We start from the raw sequence: 24337 nt of genomic DNA, 5'->3' as shown, positions 1-24337 counted from the left end.
TTAAATGTGTCTTTTTTCTTGGGCAATGGAGATAATGGTTTTATTATCTGAAATGTTTTTTGATTGCATCTAAGAGGACTGTTGGGCCTTGGTGCAGTAATGCACTCTCCTGAATGCATACAGTTGTACCCTGTAAAGTCTGTTAGTAGTAACAATAAACAATTAAGCCATTGGTTTGTCAAGTGGCGGCTCCCAATAGAGATAAATTACCTGCTTTACTTATTGTTCAATAAAATTAACAAATATTTACCAAATGCTGCAAAATGAATGCAAGTAATTCTTTTCTCTGTTTCTTTATATAACCAAACACTATTTGTGTCATAGAAGGTGGCTGCCCTGAGTCAGAAACTTTAGAATCTCTCTCTAAAAAAAAACCCATTCTGATAGATTTTGGCATGTTACTGACTTGGATGGATCAAAACAACAATGGTTTGTGTTGAAGCGCTGGCTGGTACCTGAGGTAATATCAATACTGTGTCTGTCCTCTTCCAATCTTCTTATCTTTTCCTCCAGTTCACTTTGCACAGTGTCAAACAGCAGCAGTTTCTCACTCTGGAAGACAGAAAGAAAGTCAGCAGAGACAGAGAGGTCATCACATCACACCACTCCAGAAGCAGGAGCAGGAACGGGGTTGAATCTAATCCAGGCAGTGCAGGGGCCTGTACTACGAAGCAAGTTCAACAATCCACTCTCACAGGATCCTCTAAGAACAGTGATGTCATGATTCAATGGAATTGATGGGCGGATCATTTATACTGATTGCTCTCTTATCTCCATCTTAACCTCCTCTGGAGCAGGTTAGCCAAAAGTTACCATGGTTGATTTACCCCGATAAGAAGTGAACAAGCTTCGACTGAAAACCCTGACGTAAACCTGAAGTTCCCCTAATAACCGTAAATCCTGCTTCGTAGTACAGGCCTCAGATGAGGCAAAAACCCAAACGTCCAAAACTACAGTGGATTTCCTGCTTTGTTCAGGTAATCGTCTGTTGAATAAAATCTATTTTTAAAGAGGTGCCTCACTGGCTCTACCGTTGGCCTCTCACCTCCCAGTGTTGGCAGGCTGCCTGGATCTCACACTCGTACTTATTCTTCACCGAATCCAAACACAGCTCCCTGTAGATCCCTGCAACACACAATGATGGGAAATCAATCCGAGGCAACCGACAGGAAAGAACAATTCGGTTTAATTCAAACAACTATAGTCTTTAATTTGCACAGAGACAAATGGAGTTAAATATTCAAATCAAACACTGACATTTAATCAGGTGTTAAATCCTGTTCTGCTTCCTAAGTCCAGAAATTTTCCAGAAACTTCTACAGAGGGGCTGTATGTGAGCACGCAGATGTGCAGTCAGTTGCTCCAGCCATTTTGTAAATTTTTACTTTTACAAAAAGTGAGCCGAGTGAGCCCATTTGAGAATTTCCTGAAAATTTGCAGCAAGCGAGTGGACGTGTTGATGACATTCTAACACGCTGTAGACATGAAACTGGAAGAATACAAATATCTCAAAATTTAAAAAAGGTGTCATACACATAGAAGATACAGAAGAAGACATCAACTTGGAAAGGCAATGAGTTCGGAGAGCTTTTGGTTATGAGGGCCAACGCCAGTGTCGATGTGCTGTAAACAAATACATGTGTTTTCAATGGCAGACTTTATACGTCATGTCCGGCCTCCTGCATGCTCCATTCCTCGCCCGTATGTGATCGACATTTTCCTGCTGTCGTGAACATGTCGGACAATCTCCTGCTGCGTTCTTCAAATGTGAAAGGCAAAGTCCAGAAAATGTCCGGACCGATTTTTCCGTCAAAGTTCATGTCCGAGTACGAGTTTGGACTCACCAGCCACTTTAGTCCTGATCTGCATGTTCTCCTGCAGGTTGGCTAAAGGCTCCAGGTACTCTTGGGCACAGCCAGCCATTACCTCCTGCAGCTTGATGTCCACCTGGCTCAGACGCTCCTTGTACAACCTAAGCAGCAAAAAATTATAATAATAATAATAACAACACAGCAGCAACACACAGAGCAATTCAAGAGCTTGAACTTGATTATTATTATTGTGACATTACTGAGTCCAGCAGCAGTGGGGAGCTGGTAGAAATGGTACTTTTTATTTTTTCTTGAGTACTTTTTATCTTTGAGTACTTTTCAGAGCCTGTACTTTTATGCTTTTACTTGAGAAAAGAGGCTGAATCAGTACTTCTACTTTTACCTGAGTCCTTTTTAACACAATTATCTGTACTTCTACTTGAGTAAAGAATGTGAGTACTTTTGCCACCTCTGCTCACTTCTGAGGAACGGAACGCTGTGACCATCAAGTACAACAGGCGAGTTTGACATTTTAAAAGCAAAAGACTATTTCAAATATCACTTCGAACTTACACAAATCTTTGTTTTTAATGTCATCGTGGTGATGATAAGGATTGATCTGAAGAATACTTGTGGAAGAGGACCTAAAGCAGTCATATGTACGTTGGCCGAGAGCGCAAGGCACTGCCAAGAAAGAAAACACATGCAAATAGAAGAAACAACATGCACTGCAAAAAGTCACAACACATGCAAATACGGAAACACGCTGCAAATAGCGAAAACTGAAGTGTTTCCAGGGGACCAAAAAAAGTGATGAACCTGGCTGTGGTTCAATGCTTTATGAAGTTCCATCCCCACTGACAAGTAGCAGACTTCAATAACTTTACAAAGCATTGAACTACAGCCAGGTTCATCACCTTTTTGGGTCCCCTGGAAACATTTCCATCGGAATGGTCAAACTGATGAAGTGGTTTTCTTAATTTGCAGTGCGTTGATCTCTCTCGGCCACCGTACACAGATGAGCAGCAGGTCAGAGTCTGCTCCACGCCACAGTAAGAGATGCATTTGTGTATGTTGTGAGTTCAGGACGGACAGTTCCAGGTGTTAATGGGGACAGCATGTGGAGGAACTTACTGCTCCTTCAGGTCAGTGAACTGTTTCTCCAGCGTGGTCATCTCATCCAGACACTCCATCCTCCTCCTCTCACAGTCCTCATCATCCATCTCTGTTTACAGGAGGACATGACAGCTCCTCGTCAACAACACTGCACCACCTGCACTCCCTGGTCAGCATGTCAGGTCATTTTCAACAGCACAACCAGTGTAACATTGTAACTGCGTGTTGGTGTTTATTGAGGCCTGTTGTTGTTGTTTTCCTACCGGAGCTGTCTCCATCTTCGGACACGGAGGAGCTCACTGTGTCCTCCTCGTCCGTGCTGCTGCCGTCCTGCTCCGGGTAGTCCACCTCCATCTCCTCGTGGTTACTTTCTTTCTTCTCCCGAATGTGAACCGGCATGGCGGCGGACAGAAGAGCCGGTGTTGACGGGCTGGCGCCGCTGTTCGTTGATGTTAGCCCACGGTGAAAAAGAGAAATATGGCCCAGACAGCTAACCGGTTAGCTAGCCCGCATCTACACCAGCTGGAAGTGCAAACATGGCCACCGCCGACCAATGAGAGGAGGCTTTACTGAGTTTGTCCAATCAGAAGCTGATAAGGGTCACTGGAGGGTTTCAGGGATTTGTAGTTTGTTAAACTTTCAGCAAAACCCGACAGCTACTGTATGAGCAGGTATTTAAATATAATGATGTACTTTTCACTGTTTTTACCACGCTTCATGTACATAATGTTAATTTACTCTGTACAGTTCATTACACTGGCTTAGCTTACACATGTATTAGACCCTTGAAATAAATTATATGAAACCACTGATAGTAAATTAAATTCATTTAAAATAATAATAAATGAAATGAATAATAGTTATTTATTTAAATATAGTTAAGGTTAATTTTAAAATTAATTAAATAAATAAAACACATTATTATTATTATTATTATTATTGTCAATAATATAATAATAATAAACCCACTGAAATAAATTAAAAGGCCCCCTCCCAATAATAAAGAAAAAATGTTGTCCAATTCTGAATACATTTTAATTTAAGTCAATATATCAAATAATGTATTAATAATAATAAAAAATTTAATAATAAAAATAATAATAACAATGAAACCTCCTGAAATACAGTTAAAAGCCCCCTTTCCCAATAAGTACATGTAATTGTAAGTAATTAAGAATAACACAATGAAAAAAAAGCAGTTGTGATTAAAGAATATTGACCTAATTGTAAAAATGATTATAAAAGTTTTATTTTATTATTATTACCTAGGCCAAGGTGGTTCTGTTGTCATCCGTGTTTGTTTGTTTATTAGTGAGCAGGATTATGCAAAAACTAACTCAACTGATTTCCATGAAATTTTGTTGCAGATCTTGATTGGGGAGCGGATCAAATACATTTTCTTCACCTTCATTAGCGTTGTTAGATGGGGTATTTCTCAACACTATTAATTCCTCAGAGAATAATTTATGGATTTTGATAATAAAATCAAACATGTAACTTATATCTATGAATGTGTGCAATTGGATGCTGATCCAAATAAAAATCCCGGTGGTATGCAGTCCACTGCCATTCTAGTTATGTTCCATGTTTTTTCCCCTCTTGGTTGTTTGCAATAATCTAATATTGACTGCCATTGTTTTTGAGAAACTCTTATTCCTGTGGGACTCAAACATTTTCATTGCGTGTTGTCAGTGTCAGTCTCAGTGAGGCTACTTGGAGGCAGACAGGAGAACCCTTACAGAGATTCTACCCAGCACAGCTGCAGGGGATCTGGTACAAAGGTGCTGGAGGGCCTCTGATACCTGAGTGGAAGATCATTCCAGCACCCTGGGGGGCCAGAGCTGTGACAGCCTGCTGCTCATCTCTCACTCACCTGGGTGACAGTGATGGACAGACTGAGCAGTGGGTGGAGGTGTGAGCCGTGGTGTTGTCTACCAGCCGGATGACAAACAAAACACTATATGGCACAAAATCATTGTGTTGTGGTTGGCAGTGTACATGTTCTAGTGCATTTTATCCCACTGACAAGGAGAAGGACCTTCTATCCTAAGATCTGCAATTCATGCTTTGACCTCAGGATGGCGATAAAGACATTTGACGGGAGGGCAAACAGTATGTGTGTTAAAAAAGTAAAATATTCCTGAAGAGTATGACCTGCGCTGCTATTGAAACAGGAAGAGTTCAGAGTCATTATTAAATAAAATAGAGATTTTAGAATAATCAAAGGAACGTGATTTAAAAAAGAACATAAATTATGAGCCTGAATTTGAATAACTATATATATCACTATTTGAGTTATGTATCTGTAAAGAATAAGGTGAGCATGAAGCATGAACTACTTTAATTCTTTCATTTTTTATTTTGTGAGTCATAGGTTGACAGAACAAACAGAGGGGCCCCTCCAACCTCACACAAATGCAAAACTGCACATGAGGATATTAAACTGAGAGATTGTGCTCAGTTGATTTGTGGTTTGTCTTGTAGCATCACTGTTTCCGTGGTGTGTAGCACGCTTCTGTAAGTGTGTCAGGAAACTTTGCCGGTCTAATTTCAGTTCAGGGTGCAGTACGTTGTGCTATGGCAGAAAATCTGAGCTGTTTTTGTGGTTTATTTCATAATATTAAACTTTTTCTCTTTGTCTCACGCGGTCCAGAGCGGAGACGAGCTGACACAATGGACAATCAATAAAGCTGCGCACGAAGGGCTGATGGAGAGACTGAGGAATGAGAAGTAATCCAAACAGAGAACCACAGTTTATGGTTTACTGCACATTCTCTCATTACTTGTAGCTGAAGTCTCTGCAGCCCAGATACATTTCTTGGTACAATATCATTTGCCTTGTTTTAACTGCATGAACACTCGCATGACAGTCAGCGCTCTGACATGTAATCAATGTAAATCTATGACCTCAAACCACACTTGCTAGCACAGACTGTGTCTCCAAGTCTTCCCCCCTCTGATATGATTTTAGGCCTCTGCTTTCAGTCTCATCTGGTGAGCTCATTTGAGAGTTCTAAGAATTGAGTTGATCTATCGTTCCCTATAAAACCTGATGGTCATATTATTGACTAAACGTTACAATAACAGATGAAGATACAGGGGAAGGCTTGTCATCTAAATTACAATTAAACAACTTGAAGTGTGTCTCTGTAATGCTTTTATCTTACTTTGTTTAAAGTTCATCAAATCACTCCTACATCTCCTGCTTGTTCAATATGCAGCGGCAAGTATTTGAATTTGAGCCAAGCAAGGCCTTTTTGTAAATCCCCAACATTAGCATTCTGCTTACCACTCTAAAATCACGCTGAAATTTTCATGATCGTGTTTAAACCCATTTCACTTTTGCATCACAGAGCCCTTGATTTCACATGCAGGTATGCACAGCCTGACATCTCCCAGCCTTTAAGGCTCATCAATACATAATTGTCTTTAAAGCGAGGTCCTTAGATGCATATAAGCGCTTTAAGGTTAGCTTGAAAGGAAATTCCAGATTGAGGAACGCTCTTATTTGCCCTCTAAGCACAGGTTAGGTGGGAAGACTGATTCCACTCTCATGTCTGTATGGTAAATATGAAGCGATAGAGCCAACAGATATAATAATTAACTTAAAATTAAAAAAGAAACAGCTGATGTTGCTCACTCCAAAGCAAATCCACCTACCAGCACCTCTAACGCTCACTAAGTAACATGTTATACTGAGTTTGTGTAATCTGTATAAAACCCCAAATTGTATCATGCTGGAGTCTTTTCTTGGCTGAGCTCAGTCCTACACTCTGATGATCGTGTTGGCAACCTCATGGTGATGACAATAAACCTCAATCTTTTGCTTTCTTCACATTCTTTGTCCCTTTGGGGTCTTCATGTCGGGCGGCTGTGGCTCGGGAGGTAGAGCGGGTCGTCCACGACTGCTGTACTGGCAGTGCGTGAGAGATGTGTGAAAGAGAGAGTGCTGCACAGAGATGCACTGTATAGCCATTGCCAGACATGGATCAGGATCCTGACTTTCTCTTTCACTCATGAACAAAGCAGCAGGCGTGAGTGGTCATCAAGATGAGAAAAGCGCGATATAAATACAGACCATTTATCATTTATGTTGAACTGAGAGTGGTATTCATGTCCGAAACTAAATTTCATCTAAATCTCTGAGACGAATATCAAATATCTAATAAAACTTGCCAATAAAACTCAAAATGTCTGCATGGCTAGACACCACTTTTTTTTTATAGATCTATTGAACTGAGCCTATAATGTGTTTTAATGCTGCTGTAAGACAACAATTCTGAACCTGACCGGGACACTAGGGTCTTGGGAGATGGCTGCTGGCAGTAGGGCAGTAGGACAGCAGTTCATATTAACCCCTTTGTATGTGTCTGTGTCGGTGTGTGTCTGTGTGCTTATCACCGTGGGAATGCCTGGGGAGGGAAATAAAGGTATTACCCCTTCTGCGAAAAACACCCACGCTTCCCCGAAAAATTATGCATTTGCGCATTCAGCGCGAAACTGACTCGACAGAGGGGAGCATCTCAGAGACGTTCACCTCAGTTTGAAAGTTTCAATCAGTGAGTCTCTGATGTCTTCAGTCAGTAAAACAGGTAGAAACTCAACTTTCCCACTATTCAAACCATCATGACCATTAGATGACATTACGAAAGGGAACCGTTCTTATTTTACAGGTGTGAATAGATCTTCCTTGTTCTTTTTGTGATTCACCTAATGGGGTTGATTAATAATCTTGGACTATCTTCAGCTATTAAAATCATATCATAGCACATGAAGGTTACACAAGATCTTTTCATAAAGCACGGTTGTGATGAGGTGTCTCTAACAAAGAAACAATCTGACTCATGTCATTAAACAGCAAACATGCCCACCCATTATTCAATACAAGACGTGGAGAACAGCCATGTGTGAGGTTGTCATACTAAAATACTCCTCTTTACACAAAGCCACGCACTGTGAAAACATGGCGTGGGTGTCGTTTGTGTAAACTGGGCCTAGAAGTGCTGTGTCACTGGGCCCACACGAGCCATGGATGAGTGTCAGGGTAAAGGTCCACTGAGTGATTACTGTAATAATGGAGCATCAGCTTCCTCCTGAAACAGGAGGTGGATTTCCTACCAGGAATTGGATAAAATGATGACGCCATTATCTCTGTATGTTAATTTTGGAGCCAGAGCTAAGAGGCTATTTGCTTAATTTAGCATAAAGACCAAACCTGGCTCTGTGCGAAGTAAATTGCAGTAAAATGTCACGATAAACATATCACATTACTTTTGATTAATTTGTACACAAACAAATACGGATGAGGAACACATGTGCCTGTACCATATAGTGCACATAAAGATGGATGACTCTCTCCTCTTTCTCCTATGAATGCTGCCATCTTGCACATTTGACCCCAGTTCATCAAATGACTAATTAAAACCAAACTTACAGCAAAAATGAACACGATTGAAACACTGGCTTCACTTTTCTCGTCATATCCATTTTTACATGCTGACTATGGTATGTACCCTAGTTATGGAACCAGAGTCACACGTTATTACTGTAACTTAACCTCAAAACAGGAAGCGAGGAGAAACCCTACTGTGTCCAATGTTAAAAATATGTGTAACTACACCTCTATAGCTCACTAATTATCATGTATCTCTGTTTGTGTACTAAATAAATGACCATTTTTAATTACAAAGCTTTAAGTGTGCTAAAATCACTGTGCCCCCACCACCACCACCACCCTCCAGACATGATAGAGGTGTCGCTCTTCTCATGTCTCAGCATGAAAGTGAAAAAGCGCAGCTTCCAAAATGTCAAACTATTCCTTTAGGTGTAAACATTCTGTCCAGAAATTACGTTTGCGTCTCACTTTCACAAATTAGCCATGCATGATGCAATTTCAGTATTAGTAGTTTATTCGACGTCACCCCCTCCTTTTCCCCTGACTTCTAATTCAACGGTATTTTACCTCATGCTAACCTAAAGCACCAAATGTAGGCATCCATTACTCTAACATAAAATGTTTGTAGCAGTTATTGTTAATTATTTCTATTATTATTAGAGTGGCTAACCATGATACTTTTACAAAACAAATGTTTTGTTATTTTTTTTAATTCCTATAAATTAATACTGTTTATAGGACAGGTTTATTTTGTATTTTGGAAATATATTGTACACCATATATTGTGGTATAAATCCTGCCTTCATGATCAATTTTGAGTTTGAGAAAGGATCAATTGTTGAAACATTGATTTAACTTCCAGGTCAGGCTGTAGTTTATGGTACTATTGAATTGTATCGCATTGTACTGAGGGTCTTTTTTCACCCCATTAATATCAGTGTTGGCACATTCACTTTTAATAAAAACTGAATATTATAATCTTAGCAGAGTTTATTTTAGGGCGGTTGTATAAGGCATAACTTCAATGCATTAGTTTTCATTTGTAGTAGCAAATAAACTGGTAGCTAAGTTATGGCAATGTGCATCACTCGATCCGAGCTGGCGTCATTGCTCCATGTTGGTTTCCATAGTGACCACAAATAAATACACAAGGCAAGTGCAGGCAAGTGCACATGCAAGCCTTTACTAAAAAGTAAATATCTAGGATGTAAAGTGGAAGTTCCAGCATTTCCCTATCATGTGACCTTATATAGACACAAGCATCTTGGCAACAGGAGTGAAAACACAGGGCTGCAAGAACATTTTGTCCCCAGATGTCTCATTGTGATACTTGGCAGATGTGAAAGTATGTGTGGAATTCAAGGCAGGAGATGGTATGAGCCTGTACGAGGGATGTGTGTGTGAGACGTACAGGAGGCTGCCCCATAGTGACATCACAGACCTGCTGGGTGTGTAGATGTGTGTGTGCGTCTGGTTTTCATATCGTAATCACAACTGAGTCTCGCCCCACAGAGGTGTGATACCTTCTCTGCTCCTGGATACTGTTGCTATGTTTTCACCAAGCCCCCATTCAAGGTGTCAACAGGCGTGATCCTGGGAATTTTATCTTAAATGTCGGGGGAGCACACGCAAGAAGCCCAGTCACACACTTTACCACAACTTTGTTGTGAAAGACAGAGGAGTTTCCTTTTTAAGAATTTACCTCAAAGCAACAAAGAGACAGACGCAATAACAAAAAATAACGAGGAAAGTCACAACACTGGCTGTGAAAAAGGAATTATGAGGAAAAAGTTCAGAATTCCAACCCAAATGTCAAAAGCGATGTGATGTGCATTATTATTACATAACATAGTTACAGTAATGTGCATTCGTCCATGACTCAACACAGTGTTTCCCTGGTTTAGGGCTGACCTATGAAGGACTTTTCCTCCAGAGGTGTGTTAAAGCATGTACGTTGCTTAACTGGTAAGTCCAGAGCATAGTGTTGTGGAACATGCAGAGCTGTTTTCATCAGGGAGTCTCCATGAGGAAACTTCAGAATATTCCCCTCTTCCTCTGCTCTTTACAGAGCTGCGTAAACTCACTCAGTAGCGTAACCATGTGCAGGAACAAGTGTGGAAATCCTGCCACTTTCTTCTGTATGTCCCCTGAATTTACAAGCTGGATATTTGTTGTTGTTTTTACACCACATGTGCTGCTTTCACGTGAATTTATATATGATTTTATTTGATGCATCATGGGGCAAAGGGACACATTTGGCATTCCTGCCCACCTCATGTTTTTAGAATCATATGAGGCTGTAAAAGTAAGATAAGACTAGATAAACTTAATCATTCATGAATAGTCTATGTTGCAGAGTGAAGTTAGAAAAACGTGTGTTCATCCTACCTGGTTTACAGAGCGCTGGTAGTTTATTCAATTTGTATAAATATTAAACGTATCACGTGTCCAAATCACACTAAATTTGACACTGCCGACTAGATGACTGTTCGACATACAGAAAGACTTAAAAGGTAGATAAACATAAATAATAAAACATGTTCGATCAAATAAATATCTGTTTATTTGGGGAAAATAAAACAGATTCCTTGCAGTTTTGTGATATTTACATGTAGATGAAGACAAGTATGAATGTGCTTTGCAAGTCAAATTAAATGCCTCTCTTGTCTGATTAAGATGACCACAGAATTCATGTATGATAACACAATGTGGTGAATGGTGTAGGTGTGGGCTATTGTCACTGTAAACTTTGAACTGAACCTCATTTTGGAAACACAGATTTTTAAATATTATGACAAGTTTAAATTTGTCCAATTAGGCCAGAGGTATGAGGTGGAAAATATGCAGTCCTACTTTGGTTAGCCACTTTAAAAAAATGATTTTCCCCAGTGCAAAAGGGAATTCTTCTGTCTTTCATTCATGCACACCATGCCTCATTCACTGAAATACAAAGTGTCTAAGTTAACCTACATCACAGGTGAAAATAGGTGTTGAATAGGAAACTACAAGTTTTCGTTCTGAGTGTGTGTGAGGGGGGATTTTTCTCACAAAAGCACAGCTCCGTGTGATTTCCCTCTGCTTTTTCTAAGATAAGTCAAGTGGAAATCCCCGCCAAGGCTCCGCCCAGCGAGCGCACAAAACCCAGTGCGCCTCCTCCAGCTGCACCATTCTGCCCTGACCTCTGGATTGAAACGCACACACACGCACAGCCTGCTACTGCTCTCACTCAGACATGGACGTGCACCGAGTATCCAACCACGGTCAAATGGATTATAACTACGACAACATGGGACCTAAGCAGGGGAAAATTCTGCCCTGCCAAGATGACCGCTTCGACAGCGGCCTGGAGTCCCTGAAGGAGGACGAGCTGGTGAGCGAGTTTGAGGACATGAGCGTGGACCCGCGGGATCACTCGCACGAAAGCGAGCCTTGGAGGAGTGCGGTGACGGAGGATGGTGACACGTAAGTGGAGACTTTAGTGGATCACTAATACTGCAACTGTGCATTATGCACGATGTTAGGATTGTGCGTAAAATCAGTGGAAGTCGGGGCACTGCACCAGCATTGAAATGGTTTGAAAAGTTGCACCGTTAAGCATGAAGGTTGCACGAAAACAAGAGGGTTTTTTAAAAAAAAGTGGGTCTGTTTGCGTGCGTGCGCGCGTGTGTGTGTGAGCAGCACAGTGTGTACTCAGCAGTGTGTACTTTGGCTCAGAGCGCAGCAGGGGCGGTGCTTAACTCCGCGTTGCGCGTTCAGGAAAGTCCCTGGCCCTCTGCCAGTAACTGATAAAGCATCAGATGTGTCAAGCCACAACTGGTGGAAATAACCCGACAAAACTCCATTGTTGCGAAACGCTCCACTGCTACTCAGCCTTTGTTCTTTCCTATTTGGCTGGAACCACTTCCTCAGTGCCTGTGTTTTTTCTTTTATTGGGGGAAAAAGCACTATTTTAACTAACCTCCCCCCCCCTCCTCTCTCTCCCCTTCCCCACAGGCCTCTCCACTTGGCCATCATTCACGAAGCCACTGAACATGCCCTCCAGATGATCAAGCTGTCGCACAACCACCCCTTCCTCAACATCCACAACCACCAGAGACAGGTAATAATCAAAGATCAAGATTAAACCAAAATAATGGTCTTCTTCAGCTCAAACAGAAAGTGTTTTTTAAAAAAAAACAGTATAATAATTAAATGTCCATTTGATTTCCCTCCCCCCCTCAGACTGCCCTCCATCTAGCAGTGATCACAGAGCAGCCCCTGTTGGTGGAGAAGCTCCTGAAGGCCGGCTGTGACCCACGGTTGGCCGATAATTGCGGCAACACAGCGCTCCACATCGCCTGCAAGAGAGGCTCCCTCGCCTGCTTCGGCCTCATCACCCAAAACTGCCAGCGCCACCTCACCTCCATGGTGTCCTTCCCCAACTACAATGGTACATATTGAAAAATAAAAGTTTTACATACATGCAGAGTTGGTCTTGCTGCTTATTGACTTTGGTTGTTGACTGACCTTTTTTTATTTTTTCTCCTCCCCAGGTCACAACTGTCTCCACCTGGCGTCCATTAACGGCTACATCTCATTGGTGGAAAACCTTGTTCGGCTGGGTGCAGACATCAACACACAGGTAGGCGTCATTACCTCCTAAATAAAAAACAAACCTGCGTAATTTTTTTTGCAAAAATCCGAATTAAAAAGCAGGAAGCTAACGTTACTTTTACTTCATTGTTTTCGGTAGGAACAATGCAGTGGACGAACGGCCCTCCACCTGGCTGTTGATCTCCAGAACCCCGCTCTGGTTCGCTGCCTCCTCGACCTCGGTGCCGACGTCAACTGCATGAACTATGGCGGCTTCACGGCGTACCACCTCACCTACGGGCGCACGAACGAAGTGATACGGTGCCAGCTGTTTGAGAGGACGGCGCAGGAACTGAGGGAGCTCCCCGAAAGCGAATCGGATGAGAGCGACATGGAGGAACTGGACCTGTCGGAAGACGAGGTCAGTATCTGATTTGGAATGGCAGAACCATGAGGCATCTCATAAGCAAATGTGACATATAATCATAAACCTACAAGATACAAGTCCCTAACATTCTCTTTTCTTTCCTACAGTTGTACGATGACATAAAGTTCGGAAAGTAAACAGAACCATCTCTCCGTTGATGGTATCAACGACAGTAAAGCTGCTACTGGGTTGCCTGCGGCCCAACGATGAGGGACAAGTCAGTGTCTGTCCCCCCTGTCCAGATCCACATCCACTGGTGCCGGCCCCCGGAATCACAAACATGAATGAAGATGGCGTCCAGTCTGGGCCAAGCCAGTCCGGGTCACAGGACTGAACACACCAGAAAGACCATGACCTCCATGTGGTCTTTCTCTATACTGTAAAAATATATATTGATGTGTACATACCAGACGTGTAATATATTGTAAATGAAGAGATATTATTTTTGTACCTGTACATTCTATATGTCGTGTGAATTTAAGCACTATTAACAAAAATGCTCAGAATAAAAAGAAGTCTATGAATATAAAGAACTTGGACAGCATGAGTATTATTTCCTTCCATGTGACCAGTCGGGCTTTCCACAGTTTAAAGTAAGAAACACTTCTCACTTACTCAAAGTGATGAGGAAGAGAGTCACCCAGACTTGTGAAACACAGACAGACCACTTGGAACAGTCTGGGATTTCCTCGTTGGGGCGAGGTCACCAGGTCTCTGAGTCACCGCGCTGAAAGTCCCTGGGTAGAACAAGAGAAGCATAATGTACTTAAATATTCCGCCCCGCCCTGGAACTACTGCTGAATAGCAGCTGGGAACAGGCACCGGGTAGAAATGCCAAGGGAATTTTTTTGAAGGAGGAAATGTTATTTAAAAAGACGGAAGAGTGTGCCACAGAGAGTTAGTGTTAACCCTGTGTCAAGGTGACACTTTGATAGAGTTAGGTGGAATTACCTGAAGGAACTGGCTCGACCTGAAGTAATATTTAACTCGGTGATAAGGTTTAATAGCTGTAATTATCCTCAGGGCTGTAAACTTTTCACTGGGGGGGGGACTCCTCTGTCTTTCACAACAGGACCAACTTCTTTGGGAAATTGCTAATTACATAAGGGATGTAAACATTAATGTGAGTAAAAAGTCCAGAAAATCGAAAAACGATGACTGCATTTGGAACTTGAAGAGAACTTTCCTTTTTTAGCTGGATTTGTTTCTTGGAAGCTAGGGGGACAAGTGCTGATGTGACGAGATTAATAGGAAGCAACTAATAATGACTCAGTGATGTGTTAACATCATTTCTGATCATATGGTGACGACAAAGTCGTCTGAATTATGAGCTGGACCCCCCCCATTCCAGACACACACTAGAAGCCACTGTTAAAATTATTGTGAAGTACATCCTCTGAGCAGAGTTCATATTTCTGACACGATAAAGATCGTGAAGACATAAATTAAGAGAAAATGAGGTCAGATGTCATCTACAGCAGTTTGTGTAGTAGAATAACCTCTCCACACAACTTTAGTGTATGTCATGTGATTTCTTCTGTGCCACAACAGGAAGCTCAGAGGTAAAGTTCTGCACCCGCTCATGTTCTATTTCCTTGTGCAGCTAAATTCAGCCCACAGATGAAAACACAGCTGATGAAACAAAGGTTTTAGTTAGTAGTAGTTTACATGGCCGGGGGTTACAAAGTCTGGTCTCTGTGTGTGTGTGTGTGTGTGTATGCAAGGAAAAAACTAACAATGCAAAAGACAAATAAACAATAAAAATAAATCAAGGACAAAAGTTATTTTACTCCAAAAACATATTTTTTTTTATTGTTGAATGAAACAGTGGGGTAAATGTACAGCAAACAAAGATAACACCGGCCTCCATCTGGGAACTGCATATCCCATCATGCTCTAACTTTAATCCAACAGGTGGCCGCTCAGTCGCGCTCTGCCAGGGCCATCAGGTGGACGTCCACTTCAGTCTCTGTCAGAATCCTGGAGGGAAAAGATACACAAATGAATACAATTATTTAATCATACATTTCAAGTCCAAAATCTATTTGTACTTTTACTAGAGGTGTAACAATTAATTGATTGTTTTAGTTAAAATTTTGAAGCCGCTACACATAAGAAACTCACACTGTGGGGATTATAACATTTTTCACTGTTTTCTGTCATTTTAGCGACTTAACAATCAATTAGTTGATGATGGACATAGCAAAACACAGTAACAAGGTGATTAACATGTTAAAAATGAAGAATTGAAGGCAAACGATGGAAAACAGAAGCAATTTGAAGATCACACAACATTAGAGCATAAATAATAAAAGATGAGAGAAGAGTAAAAACAAGATAATATCAAACATTATACATAAATAAAACAGGATGTGTTGTGAAAGATGACTAATAGTGATTTCATTCTTACAACCCCTTAGGAAAATCACTTTTAAAAAAAGGTGGAAGTGAAATGACTTTTGTAGCTGCTATTTTTAGACTCCCCCCCACCAAATGGATTTGTGTTAAAAGATCCTGTGTTGCCTGACTTTTACCTGAACTTAGGGTCCTGTGTTGTGATGACGCCCACCTCGAGCTCAGAGGGCTTGAAGTCAATGGAAAGAACAGTTGCCAAACAAGAAATTGCCGTCTAAAAGCAGAGAAAAGAATAGATACGTTATGAGGAAGACAAGATCAGGTTTATGTTTATATTATATCAAATAATGGTGGACCTGATATGAGAATTCACTGCGTAATTTGACACCACACAACTGGAAAGCACCTTTAAAGTTACTTTCACATTCATGTTCCTACTTTATCAACCTGCGATAAGCGTTGACCTCACGTACCTCAATAGTTTGTTCAAAGGTCCAGTCCAATTTCTTTTTCACTTTCTTCTCCAGGAAGCTGGTGGCTTCTGTCTGCTTGACTCCAGAAGCGGTGGCCTTGAAGCCGCAGTAGTAGCCTGCTGGGTCGCACTTGTACACCTGGGGGCCGTACTCCTCGTCTATGCCGATCACGATCATACCTGCAGGTAAACGGGCGTTTGAGAGGAGAGTGGCGGTTAACAGGCGTTGACCAAAAATTAACAATAGTGAATAAAAAAAAAACATGTATACGTACAGCAGCCCAGTGGTCGCATTTCAGCATTCTGCGTGTAGACTTGTGAGATGTCAGCCATTCTCTTACACAGCATGTCCACTGGAATCTCATAACCGTACTTGTACTGCCAGTTGGCCGCCTCATAGCGAGCTCGCTGCACTTGGGACCTGCTGTCAGCTGTTGGATGTCAGAGCACGTTGAAGAGGGGGAGAGAAGAGAGGCCGATTTGTTTTAGAGCGTGCACTAAACTGTCATACAGTAACTATGGTGCTTTCAATCTTTAAAGCAAAGAACTACGTGGATGGGTTTGAATTGGATTTCATCTGGATTGTTCCGATTGATAGAAATGTTACTGTGTCTTCTAAACTAGCCACTCTCAGACAACAGTTTCATAAGAGAAAGTACAGAGAAGAAGAAAATGCAAAGCAGCTGCCACGAACTAACCACCAATAAGACACTAAAGGAATGGAGATTCTTAATTGTCTATTTTGAAAATGGTAATCATGTCAAAATTTGACCCAGATTTTGGTATTTCAGGTTGTTTTTAAATGTGTGCGTTTTATATGACTTTAAAAAGGTTCAGTGTGTAAGATTTAGGTGAAAGGGATCTATTGGCAGAAATTGAATATAAAATAATCCTAGTGATGTTTTCACTAGTGTGTAATGATCTAAATTATATGAATGGTTGTTTTCTTTACCTTGCCACGTATATATTTAGATACTTTATATATTCATCTGGAGCACATCCTCTCCACCACCATTTATTTTTTTACAGTAGCCCAACCTGGACAAACTAAACACCAGTTTTTATGACAACTGAGGGCTCCCACAGGTTCTCCTTCACGGTTGGGAGGGTGAGGTGAGGGGTATTCAGCTGCAACATATATATATCATTAAATTCTACACACTGAACCTTTAAATTACAGGATTTTTCCCACACAAAATAGTGAAAACTAAGGATCCATAATTAGTTTCCTTCATCATAGAAACATCAGGTTTTTTTCCTTACCCGTCATCCCAGACATTACACATCCAATATTATCTGTTATTCTGAAAAGGTGACTCATTGTGTTGGAATCCAGGAGCTTGTCCTGTTTTAAAGAAGAAAAAGTAATGAGCATGTGATAGTGGCTTCATCGTTTGATGTCATTATTGTTTCCAAAATAATTCTTTATCTCCTTCAATGAATAAATATGTTGCATGGGAATTCCTATGAAAATATATATTTAAATATACATGCCCATATGTGCTACTAAATATCAAACTGTCCCTCAAATAGCATTAAACTATAGAAGTGATCAAGAGTATAAATACAATTAAACCTGACTCACATACAAAATAATATAGTATAAACATAATAAAAATAAATTGTTTACTTTTTTACACTTGCTGGTTCAAAGTGAAAAACAAAGCAAAACAATTTCAGAGAAAGGAAATAATTTTCTTCCTGAAGTTATAAAGATAGTATATTATACAATATAAATTACATATAATATATAATACATATTGTCTATTTCAAATATAAATTGGGCTCTAAAAATATGATGCACGTCTATTATTATTTCTGCTGTTATTGAAAACACAATACATACAATCTAATATAAAATGTGAGACATTTTTGCAGTAAACTATGAGTGTTTGACGGAGGGAAAATGAATATAGTGAAACTCACGAATACCAACACAAGATGTACAGTCAATCCGACTGTTGACTGACCAGCATTGAGCTGCCATGAAAATAAGCTTCCACACATACTGAGTATTATACATTTGACATTCATTGTGAGTATGGATGATACAATGAAGAGAAACCTGGTGTTGTGGTTGCAGGAGGATGTTAGTGATGTGAACCATATGAAAACCACATGATGTCAACTCACCGGCACTTTTTTCTGTGTTACGACAATCGCACAGTCCTTCCCCCTGATGGCTACTGATGTGAGTCCACCTTGGTTGATGGCCTTGAAAGCATATTCTGCAAACAAGCAGGAGACAATGCACATGTATGTTCATCACGCAACAGTAATGGACGTTTATAAATGATACTAAACCCACATGTCACTCAGATGATTGTGGACAGTCTGGTGAACATGTACAAACACACAAAGGTGTCTCCCTCAGCAGGAGACATGGATCAGCTGAGGCTGCATGTTCAGTTTAAGGCTGTTTATCAGCAAATGTTCACTTCATTCCAGTAAATAGCCTGTGGTGCAACTTTAGGATCTGTCTACTAGCTGATGTTGATAAGATGTCTGCAACCAGCTCAGCTTCAGAACAGACTGGATCAACCTGCAGCACATAGACCCAGTGTATGTTTCATATTTGTGTGTTACGTAAAATGGATGGATTGGCGGCAATATGAGGTCATTACAGAGAAAATTTATTAAAAAGAAAAATTGTCAGTGACTTTTCCATCATGCAACATTTGCATAAACAGTAAGCTGTGACTTAGATCAATGAATCAGATTGCTTGTCTGCAACGCCAACCATGCTAACGACCCTGCTAGCCAGCTAGCTGTTTTGATTCCCTCTTGCTTCCTGCTATCATCAGAAACCTAGAGGGGAAAATAACAACTCGCAGGGCACTAATATAACTGTCATGGTCGCATCTGACGCCTCTTTCGCTTTGGCGCGTTGTTTGTTTACCAGCTAGAAGCCAAGCTAAGCTAAGCGAACCATGACAGAGCATTTAGCTAGCTAGCAAACAGGTGAGCCTCGGAGCCGGCTTTTGTCTGGACCCGTCCGCGCACTGACCGACTTGGTAGAGTCTTCCCTCGGGAGAGAAGATGGTTATGTGTCGGTCGAACCCCGCACTCGAGCCTCGGGACATTTTACACAGGTTAGCGTGGCCGACAAAGTTCGTCCAGATGAATATTGCAGGCAGATTCTAATTCATACACACAGTTTCTACCCGGAAGTTGAGCTGAAGGGACCAGAACATCATCCGGTGTGAGAGGCCTGCGTTGTTTCCATGGTGATATTATAATACTACTACTACTACTAATACTACTACTCTGCTGTGTCCTCTGAAGCACTCAAGTAATCTAAGTACTATGAAGTACTACACTTAAGTATAGTTTTAAGGTAAATGTATATACTTTTTTAATACTTCCACTAAATGTCAAAAATGAAACACGTCTTACCTTTACCACCGGACACATTTTTATTTGACGGTCACACAACAATAATTTGCTATTTTGGAAGACTGGTATTTTCCATTCATATTAAATGAATTACTCTTAAAATACATTGTAATGGCTTAAAGGGATAGTTAAAAGGGAGTCCCGGACTTCTAGAAATGTTGGTACACGGGTTACAGAGTTCTTGACGTCATCGCTTATGAACCAATTAATATAATTCAACAGCTCTAAATAGAATCTTTCAATGTGAACTTGTCACATGGTAAACTTTTGTCACTTGTTCAACGTGCACCTGTTGTAAATTATGTATAAACCTGTCGGACCTGAACCTTTTCTTTGCTCTTCGGCATTATGCAAATATTGAGGTGTTGTGTAAACACTCTAAACACATCGCTAAGTTTAACCAACCAACAGTTAATAAGCTTGTTAAATTAGGGTATACTTCAACTTAGTGCTATTTACACATCAGCATCAGAAGTAATCCAATATCACAATATTAGATAAAATACACTGACTTTGCGTATATCGTTACTTGTGATGTCTCTGTAAATTTTACTCATAATATTTCCCTACTTCTTAACATTATTAAACGCAGGACAGTCTTGTATTGGAGTATTCAGCATGGCAACTTTTATGTTAAGTATAGGCTCTTCAATATTTTTTCTGGAGTGTAATGTGGACAATTTATTAAATGGTGTCATTTACACAGTTACATTTAAATTTGTTTAATTACATATATTTATTTGTCTGTGTCAGCCCTGAGTGCCTCATTTTTATTTTATTTAAGAAAGCATTTACTGATGTATTAGCTATTATTTTACTTTCATTTTGCCTGGTTTAGACATCAACATTTAAAAGCTAAACTTGTAATTGTATATTACTGTGACAAAGTGAAAAAAGTGGAAAAAACCATCAGATTAACCCTCATGACACCACAGATTCCTTTTTCTCATCCTATAACAAGCCATGTGAAAGTAATGCCACCTTTAGAAGGAACAAGCGCGGTTTCTTTGTAACAGTTTGTGGGACAAAATCAGTTACGGATTACATGGTTTGATGCTTAATTCCCATTTCCTTCTTCCTTAAAAAAAAAAAAAAAAAGAAAAAAAAAAAGCCTCAAATGTGCGCATGTCATGTGGGGATTTTCCCTGTGTCCCCAGGTAGCTCATGCAGCTGTAGAGAGGATGTGTGCTTCCTCTTTATAAGTCACTAGCACATAAACTCAGATAATGACGTACATTCAGATGATCTGCGATAAGAAGAAAGTCGTCCCCTCGGCCTGCGATGCCAACAGGGGTAATCTTATAACTTTTCTCCTATTTTATGGTATCTTTGGATACCAGGTCATGATCCTTTTTTAACAGCACAGTTTGTGATAGTGTATAATTGTAGGTGACATACATGGGAGTATTTATATTTAAATACTCAACCTCATATGACCCAATTATGCAACAAGTTATTTATTTTAACAGCCGTTAATCGTCAAAAAGCTTGTCCTCTCTGGCACACCCAGACTCCTTCACACTAAAGGAGTGTGTGGGGCAGAGATGATAAAGACGTAACTTTCCAACATGGATTTTGCAACTTCAAAATGTCCACTTTAGGATCATTTTAGAAAATCCACACTAATAAATGGAGACATTCATTTTTTGTGAAATGACTGACCTAATGTATTTTTAAGACCTAATTAGACTGCTGGTTGAGGTAAGTAAAACCTCAGAATGCTTCTAGTTTACGTCGACAGACCATCTGCACCTTCTGTTTTTTGGATATTTTATAACCATGCAAACCACCCCCCACCCACGACGATGCCCCTCCAACCTGACACCTGTCACTTTCTTCCCCCTTTCCTCTCCCCTTCACCACATCTCTCCTCCAGCATCCGGTTCTTATGCCATATGAAAGCACAGCTCATTCATACTATACTGTGCAGCGTTTTCGCTCACATTTGAAACCAGAAAGACCCCCGCCCTCTTGTCTAAGAGAAAGAGGCGTGGGACTGTTCTCTGGATTATGGGGGGATCTCCACCATCTATGAAAATACTTCTTTTTTTTTCAACATTCAAAACCCACAGGCTGTCTAATGTTTTCCAAGCACAGAAGTTTAGATGTTAGGCAATAAGGGAAACATTGGTATGATTAGGCTTGCTTTCTCTGAACACCCTCATAACTGAAAATGGGACATTGACTCATTGTGTACAGTACATTTCAAAAGCTTTTCATTCCACATCTGACAAAAAAGTTTTTGCTATTAAGACATTTTCAAATCTGTTTTTTAAATCTGTATTTACTGTAAAAACATGAAAAAAATATATAATACTATAAACTATAATATAACTCAAACAGAAAAATATTCATTACATTTTACTTCTCTCAATAAAGTTTCTATGAAGCTGAATCCAGTGTGCAGTTTCTACGAACAGCTAATTTAAAGTGAAATAATGCATGGTGAGGCAAAAGTGATATAAGTCCACCTAGCATGCATGTGATAAACATTCCGCATTCTCACTTCCTCTTACGTCTGACATCTTCTTTAGAATTTGTATGTTGTTCCTTGTAAGTAATCTATTGGTTTGTCATGTTGCAAACATGCAGGTGGTTGCACAGTATTCTCAAGGTATGTCGCAATTTGTGTTGTCACACTTGTTCGCAAATGCCCAAGGTATTCGAGAGAAATTTAAAATCTGTAGTGTAAATAAAATAACCCAGAATGTTGTAGTCTTGGACTGGCTGCATAACAGTGAGACAGCAGAGTGTAAATTACTACATGGTGTAGTGACAGCGGAGTTTAAAAGCAAACCACCCAGGTACTGTACAGAGATTAACACACATGCAATAAGTGTGGTTTGAAGAGTAAGTGCAGGAGTGCTTTACTCCTAAATAAATAATATTATGATCATAATGTCATGAATTATTGGTGTGAACAAAAAACAACTGTTGGCACACAACCTGGAAAACATTGCCATGTATTGTTTTTTTTAGACAATATTTGTTTCTCTGTCTTCTCTTCATCTAATTGATTCATTTAATTGATCTTCCAACAAGGTCAAGTCTATTTCTCTTTTTATTATACACTTTTTACTACTGAACAACTCGAAAGCAAATGTTGCTCTTGGCTCTTCTTTTTTGGCAAATGTTGTTCGTCTTTCACTTATGTACTGACTTTGCTTTCATGACCTAATTCCCTTGAGTGCTGCTCTGATGATCTTCCAGATAAACACTGCGTTTAAGCCCCGATGGAGACGGGAGGAGCGGGGAAACAAAAGGACCCTATTTACCTCAAATAGAAAGTGAAGATAACTCAATTCAGCCCTTTCACAACTGCTACAGTGTCCGTCACTAAAATGTGCAAAACAAATGTGTATAAATCACACAGAAATTGGGTGAAAAGAAGGAAATAATAAGAAAATGAATTCAATCGGATAATTGATACCACACTTGAGTCTACAGTGGGTATCATGGCCCCATTTGAGTCTGGTATTAACATCAGTCCACATCTGGATATCCTCTCTGGAAAATGAAAAAAAAAACACCCCACATTAATGCAAAGTGTTAATGTACGCAGACCGCAGCGAGTCCAGGCCACGATTTAGACGTCTAGACCACATCTAGACGTAGTCACCTTGCAAAAAGTGGTTTAAAAATGAATGACGCCTGTTGATCCCACCTAACTCACTTGCATATTGAGATCTGGTCACGGCAGAATTGAGTTTTTATTGAAACCAGGTCTGAAGACAGAAGCCTGTGGATAGATGGTATCCTGATACAGATCACATGTAACCAAGGTGTAAACAGGACTTATGTTAAGTGTTGAATCAAGTGTTAAACTAATAATACAAAAAAGAAACATCGTTAATTTTTAATGGGGTTAAACATTGATGTAGTATGAGCAATTCCACGAAGTTAAAGGCTGTGATATTGGGATGTATAGTTCCTTGTATGAACAACCGGCCTAAACTCTTGTAACTACACTTCCCTTAATGCCACTCTGTAGCATCTTTCACAAGAACCCTTCGGCCTGCTTAATCATATTTCACTCCTCCAGTTTGTGACCAAGGCTTGTGTTACACTTTCTTTAGCATGCTCCCTCCAGTGCCTCAAAGAAAATAGATAAATATACACATATTTTCACAGATTGAAAAATACTCTACATCAGAAGTAAACTGGACTTCATATGAATACTTGTTGAGATGCCCCTGTACTATTTCAACTGTATGTTATGTAGTTTGAAGTTGAACTACTGCAGCCTATTTTGATGCAATATCATATAAACCAGACATATCCAAGTTTCACCTGCCAGTTAAGAGCCATAATTCGAAGTAAGTACATTGACCATTGGAAACAATTGTCTCCCCTTTTTTCCTATAAGAAAATGCATGAACCATACATGAACATGTGTTTGCACTAACAGCAGAGCCAGCATTGAAGGGGGTATCTGTGGTTTAACCGAAGCATTTTACTATAATTATCCCATGAAAATAAATCCTGAAATACCCTGTGCATTAAATCCCAGAGACTAACAAAAACAAATGATATTCACAGACTGAGAGCTTTTGATTTCAAATAGTTGCACTTCCTGCCTGTGTGCAGCTTGTAATATCATATAAAAATACCAGTATGAAAAAGGAAGCCACATGGCTGGATGTCAGAGTGGTGGGCGAGATCAATAGCTTTTTTAGACTCCCACATACTTCCTCTTCTCCCTGAATATAACCTGTAGGATAGGTAAGGTTTATAACTAGAAAAAAACATGTAATTCGCACATTGCCACAGAAGAACTGGGCCTAGTGCATAGA

The 24337-nt window shown here is 40.2% G+C and overlaps 3 protein-coding genes and 1 long non-coding RNA gene across 6 annotated transcripts in view; 2 read left to right on the top strand and 2 right to left on the bottom strand.

Annotated features, from left to right (window-relative positions):
* brms1lb (BRMS1 like transcriptional repressor b) overlaps nucleotides 1-3326 on the bottom strand; it is a 29068-nt gene extending 25742 nt beyond the window's left edge. For all 3 annotated transcript variants that reach the window (XM_047338130.1, XM_047338129.1, XM_035144335.2), the window contains exons 1-5: nucleotides 3191-3326; nucleotides 2946-3036; nucleotides 1845-1972; nucleotides 1046-1125; nucleotides 456-552 (exon numbers count right to left, since the gene is read on the bottom strand). In XM_047338130.1, the coding sequence (XP_047194086.1) occupies nucleotides 456-552; nucleotides 1046-1125; nucleotides 1845-1972; nucleotides 2946-3036; nucleotides 3191-3326 (532 nt within the window). The remainder of the gene's footprint in view (nucleotides 1-455; nucleotides 553-1045; nucleotides 1126-1844; nucleotides 1973-2945; nucleotides 3037-3190) is intronic.
* Nucleotides 2785-4689, top strand: LOC118099636. The gene is made up of 3 exons (XR_004694320.2): nucleotides 2785-2956; nucleotides 3047-3598; nucleotides 4295-4689. It is a non-coding gene; the product is annotated as an uncharacterized LOC118099636 (long non-coding RNA).
* A 6788-nt stretch (nucleotides 4690-11477) lies between these two features.
* LOC118099823 (NF-kappa-B inhibitor alpha) lies at nucleotides 11478-13854 on the top strand. The gene is made up of 6 exons (XM_035144601.1): nucleotides 11478-11784; nucleotides 12316-12421; nucleotides 12544-12751; nucleotides 12855-12943; nucleotides 13055-13315; nucleotides 13429-13854. The coding sequence occupies exons 1-6, from the start codon at nucleotides 11555-11557 to the stop codon at nucleotides 13456-13458; spliced, it is 924 nt and encodes a 307-aa protein (XP_035000492.1). The 5' UTR covers nucleotides 11478-11554; the 3' UTR covers nucleotides 13459-13854.
* Nucleotides 13855-15102: 1248 nt separating this feature from the next.
* Nucleotides 15103-19341, bottom strand: LOC118099882 (proteasome subunit alpha type-6). The gene is made up of 7 exons (XM_035144670.1): nucleotides 19156-19341; nucleotides 18282-18376; nucleotides 17412-17493; nucleotides 16424-16579; nucleotides 16150-16328; nucleotides 15856-15950; nucleotides 15103-15301 (listed from the first exon to the last, which is right to left on the bottom strand). Exons 1-7 carry the CDS (start codon nucleotides 19229-19231, stop codon nucleotides 15244-15246), a joined length of 741 nt encoding a protein of 246 aa, XP_035000561.1. The 5' UTR covers nucleotides 19232-19341; the 3' UTR covers nucleotides 15103-15243.
* Between the last annotated feature and the right edge of the window lie 4996 nt (nucleotides 19342-24337).

This window comes from Hippoglossus stenolepis, chromosome 20, assembly GCF_022539355.2.
Source record: "Hippoglossus stenolepis isolate QCI-W04-F060 chromosome 20, HSTE1.2, whole genome shotgun sequence".
NCBI classification, from domain to species: Eukaryota; Metazoa; Chordata; class Actinopteri; order Pleuronectiformes; family Pleuronectidae; genus Hippoglossus; species Hippoglossus stenolepis.
This window is presented reverse-complemented; position numbering and strand designations above follow the sequence as displayed.